This window comes from Aristolochia californica, unplaced genomic scaffold (assembly GCF_029961685.1).
Source record: "Aristolochia californica isolate CCGP_79_NKW_82.1479 unplaced genomic scaffold, dmAriCali1.0.hap1 SCAF_11, whole genome shotgun sequence".
Classification (NCBI taxonomy): Eukaryota; Viridiplantae; Streptophyta; class Magnoliopsida; order Piperales; family Aristolochiaceae; genus Aristolochia; species Aristolochia californica.
This window is the reverse complement of record NW_027181782.1, coordinates 31162697-31170466: the sequence shown is the minus strand read 5'-3', so window position 1 is coordinate 31170466 and position 7770 is coordinate 31162697. Positions and strand designations below refer to the sequence as shown.

At 39.7% G+C, this 7770-nt stretch overlaps 1 protein-coding gene across 1 annotated transcript; it reads left to right on the top strand.

Moving 5' to 3' along the window:
• LOC137944418 (uncharacterized) lies at window positions 1-2189 on the top strand. The gene is made up of 3 exons (XM_068790098.1): window positions 1-545; window positions 675-775; window positions 1151-2189. The coding sequence occupies exons 1-3, from the start codon at window positions 70-72 to the stop codon at window positions 1762-1764; spliced, it is 1191 nt and encodes a 396-aa protein (XP_068646199.1). The 5' UTR covers window positions 1-69; the 3' UTR covers window positions 1765-2189.
• The last annotated feature ends 5581 nt before the right edge of the window (window positions 2190-7770 follow it).

The window sequence follows — 7770 nt, the reverse complement described above, 5'->3', positions numbered from 1 at the left end:
GTCCAGAGTATATGTACTCGAATTCTTACATCTCTCTTTACACCAAAACCAATAACGACTCCACAAAACATGCTGGGAATCTCTCGTTCCTTCTTCCTCTCCGTCTTCCCCCTTCTCTTCATGGCTCTCTCCGTTTTCTTACCCGCTAACTCCACTAACCAGAAACACCACACTCCGCCTCCCAAACGCTCAAAAAAGCACAAAAAGCCGGAGAAGAAGCCTTCCTCTTCCTGGGATCAAATTAAGAACCTTCTTTCCTGCAAACAGATTGAAGGGTCTGTACACGACCCTTCCTTGAAGAACCCCCTTGGGTATTCCAAGCTCGGTTCATCCTGCAGTTCTATCTGCACGTTCAAAGATGTTGTCCCTGGGAGCACCAAAGTCATGCACAGGGGTGAGAACTCCCCTGAAAGTAGTAGTCTTGGGCAGGAGGCTGGTCTTCTCAGCCGGCAGCCGGGGACTGGGTCGAGCAGGAGATCCAAAGGGATGCAGCTGAGGAGGCTTTCTGGGTGTTACGAGTGCCACATGATCGTTGACCCCAGCAGGTATTAAAAATTACAATACAGTTGTTCTTTCTCACTGATCTTTCTTTTCTCTCCTTTTGTCTTCATTTTCAGGCCTTAATTATTTTGTGATCAAATTTGATAAAAAAAAAAATTGTGTAAAATAACCAGGCACCCTGCTGTTAGAGCTACTATCTGTGCTTGTTCCGACTGCGGAGAGGTTTTTACATCGGCTGAAAGCTTGGAGAATCACCAAGCTGTAAGACATGCAGGTACAGGAATGGAAGACTCGATGCCTCCACTTTTGTCAGTTAATTCTTTCCGTAATTAACTTTGAATTTTAGTTTTATTTAACATGAATTCCTCTTCAAACCATGATCGGGTATACTTCCAAATTACGCGTTTTTTAATTTTTCCCGGAAATTTATTCTCTGCAAAAGTGTCTAATCTCTTCCGGTTTTCCACACGATTGTCATCAAGGCTTCTGATAAAACAGAGCAGTTGCCGGCGGCAATATACTTTCTTCTTGGTTTTCTTTCCGCGTCTCTTCACGTGCTCGCTTCGTTTCTGCTTCTCCGTTTTTTTTTTTCAAACTCTATCCTCGACCTGAAACCACCATTCACCGGAAATTTCCTCTGTAAATGCAGTTTCCGAGCTGGGTGTGGAGGATTCCGGCCGAAACATCGTCGAGATAATCTTCAAATCGAGTTGGCTGAAGAAAGAGGGCCCAATCTTCAAGATCGAACGGATTCTAAAAGTCCGCAACAGCCAGCGGACCATTACCCGCTTCGAGGACTACAGAGACGCCGTCAAGGCCCGAGCATCCGCCACCAACAAGCAAGGCATCACCAAAAAGAACCCGCGCTGCGCAGCCGACGGCAACGAGCTCCTCCGCTTCCACTGCAGCTCGCTGACGTGCGCGCTGGGCGCACGCGGGTCCACCTCCCTCTGCGGGTCCGGTCCGGGTTGCGGGGTCTGCGCCATCATTAAACACGGTTTCTCGGGCAAAGGGGTGTGGACCAGCGCAAGCAGCGGCAGGGCCCACGATTGCCTGGTGGGGCAGAGCGAGATGAGGCGGGCGATGCTGGTTTGCCGAGTGATCGCGGGCCGAGTTCGACGCGGTCCCGATGCGGTGGAAGACGAGGGGTACGACTCGGTGGCGGGTATCACTGGAATGTACTCGGATCTCGAGGAGCTAATGGTGTTTAACCCGCGAGCTATTCTTCCATGTTTCGTCGTTATCTACAAAACCGAAATTTAATGGACTTAATCCCAATTATCTCTCTTAATTTAAGGCTTTCCTTTTCCTCATTTTTTTAAATATTTTTAATTAATTTTTTATTAGCGGACCACGTGAACTGGTAAGCCTCTCCGGTGATGCCATAGGGAATGTTTTAGAAAACTGAAGAGGCCAAGCACTGGAGAACAAAAGGAAGGAAAGACTCGATAGTGGTTGACAGTTAGAGGGACCACTGTATTGGAGTGCCTTGCCCTAGTCAAATGCTAATGATTTCTTGTGGCTTGCCCTAGACGACTGGAATTGGATGATAATTACCCCCTCACATGCACGAAAGCCACCTCGTCTCCTTGGACTTTGGAGTTGGACCACCTTGGTGCGTGTGAAGTTGCCCCACCTCAGTTCATACCATGAGAAGTGTCTAAGACACTTGTAATATATATGGGACACTACCCCCCTTACAAAGTGAGTGTAATGTGTTTGGATAAAATGAGATAGGAATTATTCAAATAACTCAAGGGTACCAAACAAAAGTAATTTGGGTCAAATTTGGCCCGTCGGTCTTTTTTTTGTTAGCTTTGTATCCAAACCACTAGACTTACATGTTCTTGGTTGACTCTGGTAACTTCATTCGGCCTTTCGGGTCCCTTAATTATCGAGCTTGGGTTAAAAAACATTAGTCTAAGTTTAAAATAATAATATTTGTTGTGATTTTTATTGATGAATAAATAGGTATTTATAGAATTACAATAGTAACTATAACGATTATAACTCTTCAGAGTTTGAGTTTAAGTCTATTTAGTACTTATATTTCGATCTCTATCACAAGTTTATTACCGTTTGTGCCCCAAAAATGGTATTATTGGAGTTGAAAGCAATATCATATGAGCCGTCTTACATGCTTCTCACTTTTTTTAAGAGATTGGAGAAGAAGCCCTCTAATGTGCAAAAGGCTTTGGCCTCTCGTTTCCTTTTTAATTAAAGCTCTTAAGAAGTGGGATTTGCTCCCTTCCAAAGCCTAAAATATTGCCCACCGACACTGCCACGTGGACAAGTGAAATAACAGGAGTGGGGATTTTATGCTTAACTGGTGGGCCCTATCCACATGCCAACGGTTGCACCTTATTATCGCATCCTTTTTAAATTGTTTAATGGGGACGATTTAAGGGTTAAATCTGTTAAATATGGATCTAGCTTGAGGCTCGCGAACGAGACGAAATGGGTGGCCCACAAAAACTGTTTGTGTTCGCGAAATGTCTAGCGTAGGGTCCACGAGCCCATTCACATTCATATTTGACATGAATTCGGAGCCCGAAAGTTTTTTAGTGGGGTCTTATTTTTTTGTTGCAACTGTATCTTAGTGGGTCCGATCACCTGAAAACTTCTCCGAAACCATCTTATTCCAATTTTCCAATCTTCTAGAGAGTTATCTTCAACCTTTTCCTACTGAAATTTGAGCCCACGGTAATGGGTCCAACTTTTCAATATAGTAACGACATTGAGCGAGTTGGATGTAGAATATTATTGCCGTGCTTATCATTGATTAGGTATATACTATTTATAAAATTACAACAAAGATTGTAAATGATTACAACTCTTCAAAGTTTGAGTATCTAATTCAATCACCTTTTATTTTTATTTCTATCATGCCCCCGCAATATGGAGCTTCGAGAGGAGAGTTTAATCGTGATATTCAAAAGAGGAAGCGTGTTCTTGGAAGTGGTTTGGAGAGAGTAGCGGCTGAGAAAAGATGTGGCTGGGAAGAGCGGCAGCTGAAGTGAACAAAATTGAATCATCCGGTTGTAGAGCAGCTGCACTAGTAGTGGCTGAGAGCGGACGAAATCACATCGTCCGGTGGAAGAGTAGTGGCATTGGAGGCGGAGGGAATCACATCGTTCGAAGGAAGAGTAGCGGCATTGGAGGCAACTGGGGTGGACAAAATCGCATCGTTCGAAGGAAGAGCAATGACAAAAGAGGCATTTGGGGCGGACGTAATCTCATCGTTCGGGGGAAGGGCAACGGCTGGGGCGGACATAATCCTATTTATTGAATTTATGAAAAAGAAAAATACTTTATTGGCTTGATGTAATTAGAGTACATGAGCCTCTATTTATAATAGGGGAGTGTAGTATTTATTAGTAGAGTCCAATTACAATTAAACTATATTTGTCCCAATTACACCCAAATTCTTCTACGATACCTGCTTCCATAATAATTTTAGCTTTGTAATACTTCTTATTGTGCAAGGCTCATCATGCTACCTTGTGTGATCAAGGTGGGTCTATATCTTATGGGCTTGGGCCCATCTTCCAATAGTTTGATGGAAGGGCAGCGTCTAGGGCGGACGTAATCGCATCATCCAGTGGAAGAGCAGTGGCTGGGGTGGGCTGAAGCACATCATCCGGTGGTAGAGCAGTGGTTGGGGTGGACGGAATCACATCGCCCGGATGGGATGAAGAGGTTCTACAATGAGGGTTTTTTTCAGAAAAAAAAAAAAAACCATTTCGCACGTGTGCGGGACGAGGTGTGGGGGTCCCCCTTAGGTTGTAGCTGTGGTTCAACTGAGAGTTGTTCCGGTGCGGCACTGGTGAGGGGGCCACCGACAGGGGGGTGACGAACCCAGACCAGTGACGACAGAGAAGGCGATGAGCGGCGAGGGATTTACATGTGACGGGTGACAGTAGCTGGGTCGACTGATTTCAATCGGAAATCAACAACGAGAGAAGACCGAAGGAGGCACTGGGGGCAGTTATATGCCGTGGCACCAGCGAGTGTGGTTGCTAGCTGGGAACGACGAATTGAGACCAGCGGCAGTAGGCGACAGGGGCAGCGGCAGCGGCAGCGGCGACGGCGAGGGCTTAGGGAAGTTTGAAAACAGAGGAGAAGGGTGGTTGACGACAGTTTTTTTCTTATTTTTTATTTTTTGTTTTTTTTTTGAAAATATCGCCGGTGAGATTGTATTGCGACAACATAAAGCTATTTAGAGAGACATAGAAGGGGATGAGAAAATTACCATGTATGGACGGTGATAGTCGACTACGATGGCTGCTTTCGAGAAAGATTTCCAGGATCGGTAGAGTGGTTCTGATTAATCGATCGAGAGTTTTGATACATGTAGAAAATAGGAATATAGAATAATATTATCGTGATTACAAGTGTACACTATTTATAGAATTATAACTCTTCAGAGTTAAAGCATGTCCCTAATTCAATAATCTTTTATCTTTATCTTTATCATTATCTCTATCACTACTAGAGACTGTGGTGAAGTTTCCAGAGACAATTGTCGGAGATGGGGAAGAAAGAAAAACATAAACAAATGTTGAGAACGATTGAGAAAGAATGATGTCGACGATTTGTCAAGTGGAGTCAGGACGTTTATTAAAACAAGAGAAGCTGAGACGAACTAAGCAATGTTTTTGGCGATCGAGGGGGATTGAAGGAAGAATAAGTGCTTGAAAGACTGATATGTAGGGTGATTTTCACCGGCTAGAGCACGCCTTTCACATTGATTGTGGATATTCCATTTTGAGCTGCAAGGTTTTGTTCAATTTTTTTTTTTTATAGAGATAAAATTAAAGATAAAAATAATGATAACGATGAAGCTAATAATAAAGATAGCTAGTGATTGAATTAGAGACAGACTCAAATTGTAAACTTGTAATCATCTACTATCTTTGTTATAACTCTATAAATAGTACACACTTGATCAATAATAATCACCGAAATATGATTCTACATTTCTATATTCTACACTTTTTGTTCGAGATTGTTTCTTTTGTGGGTTGATTCTCGAAATTCCGTTTTGCTGGTTGGTTTTGGTTGTCATGGTGTCTGTTTGTCATCCAATTCAGCTTCTGGGTCCTGGTTGTCGACTCTCTTTGCTTTTTCTCTCTCGAGTTAAGCCTTCACATATGATACATTTTCAGAAAATCCACCCCATCACGACACGGACCTCTTGCCTCGTCTTCTCTCCGTCGCTGGAAAGAGAAAATCTAACTGGTTTGATTTGAGTAGAGAGGCTTATATAAACGATTGCTGAAGGTGGACGAGGGATTTATTTTACATTTCTTTGGTGCATGTAGCATTCCTTACATCATCACTTGTTGAAGTGATAATTATGAGAGGGCGATGGGGGCACCCCTCCTCTCTTTTTTGATAGTTGTGGGGGCAAGGGGTCCTCCACACTGATGCCAAATTTTCCTGTTTAATTGCATGGGAAGAAAGTTCTTGTACCCCATAAGTGGCTACCTTTTGAGTCGGAAAAAAAATCCCACATTGAAAAGTGTTAAGAAAAATAATTAGGTGACAAGGTTGAGAAATAGACCTACTAAGCGATTAATTATTTAGGCATGTAATCGAGTAATATTATAGCAAGTTGAATGTGTGGGTTGAGGGCCACTAAGTGGTTCATTATTTATTGTGTCCATGGTTATTGTTTTCTGTTTAAATCATATTTAGAAAAGGGAATTATATTATATTACTCATTTTTTAAAAATAATAACATAAATAACTAACATTTGAACTTAATATCACAAATACCCAACTTTGACCAGTTAGGTACACATGTGTATAGTCAAATGTGACACTTAATCTTTGACGGCTTAAGTGGTCACACATCATCTTGCCAAATTAGCATCTAATGAGCCTATTGACATGTCACCCACCATGTCATCGAAAGCTACTTCATCATCTATATAAGATGGCATGTTATCATAGCATGTCATCGAGTGCCTCATAAGCCCTCCATGTTAGCTTGCCTTTTTTCGCCCATTTATTTTTCATGATTGATTAATTTATTTTGTAATTAAAAATAATTTATTTAGAAAAGGGAATTTTATTATATTACTCATTTTTTAAAAATAATAGCACAAATAACTTACATTTGAACTTAATATCACAAATACCCAACTTTGACCAGTCAACTACACATGTGTGTACAGTCAAAGGTGACACATAATCTTTGACGGCTTACATAGTCACACATCATCATGCCATATTAGCATCTAATGAGCCTATTGACATGTCACCTACCATGTCATCGAAAGCTACTTCATCATCTATATAAGATGGCATGTTATCATAGAAAGTAACCTAATGACACATAAGCCCTCCATGTTAGCTAGCTTTTTTTCTCCCATTTACTTTTCATGATTGGTTTAGGTTATTTTGTAATTAAAAATAATTTAAAAACATTAATTTATGGTTTTAAGTATCTTACGCATTTCATTTCATTACCTTCACTTTAATATAATAAAAAATAAAAAAATTAATTATTAATTATTTAAAATTATTTTTTAATATAATTAATACCTTACATTATCGTTTAAGATATTATTTAATTTAATAAAATATTTTATAAAAAATAATTTAGTTTTGAAATTCTTATTTGTTGGTACATATTTTACTAATTTTTTTTATAATAACAAAATATAAAAATCGTATATTATTTAATTAAAATTTTTTATTCTTACCTATTTAACACCTTCCCTTATCGATTTTAAATAATTTTAATTAAAATTTATTTTAGCTTTTAAAAATATAATTTAACGGTACCCGTTTATTATCGTATATTTACAATAATAAAAACTTCCTCTAATATGTTTAAAACATTTATTATTGATTTAAGATATTTTATAATTTTAAAATAATTAGTAATTTTTTTAAAAGCCAACATGGATAATAACAAGGTTGTTCATTGACATGGCATCCTACATGGATGATAATGTGGCTTTATATTGCCGTGGCTGGTGATATGTTATTAGGTTCTTCGGATGGTGATGTGGTACCATGTAAGCAGTCAAAGCTTACGTGTTGCCTTTGATTATTCATATGTGTAGTTGATCGGTCAAAGTTGAGTATTTGTGATATTAAGTTGAAAAATTTGTTATTTGTGTTATTATTTAAAAAAAAAACTGGGTAATTTAGTAAACTCTATCAGATATGATATTCAAACAACAGGGTTATAATCTCATCTATATGATATTGGAACGTAAAATTTCACATAATCTGCTTACACATCATTTATAC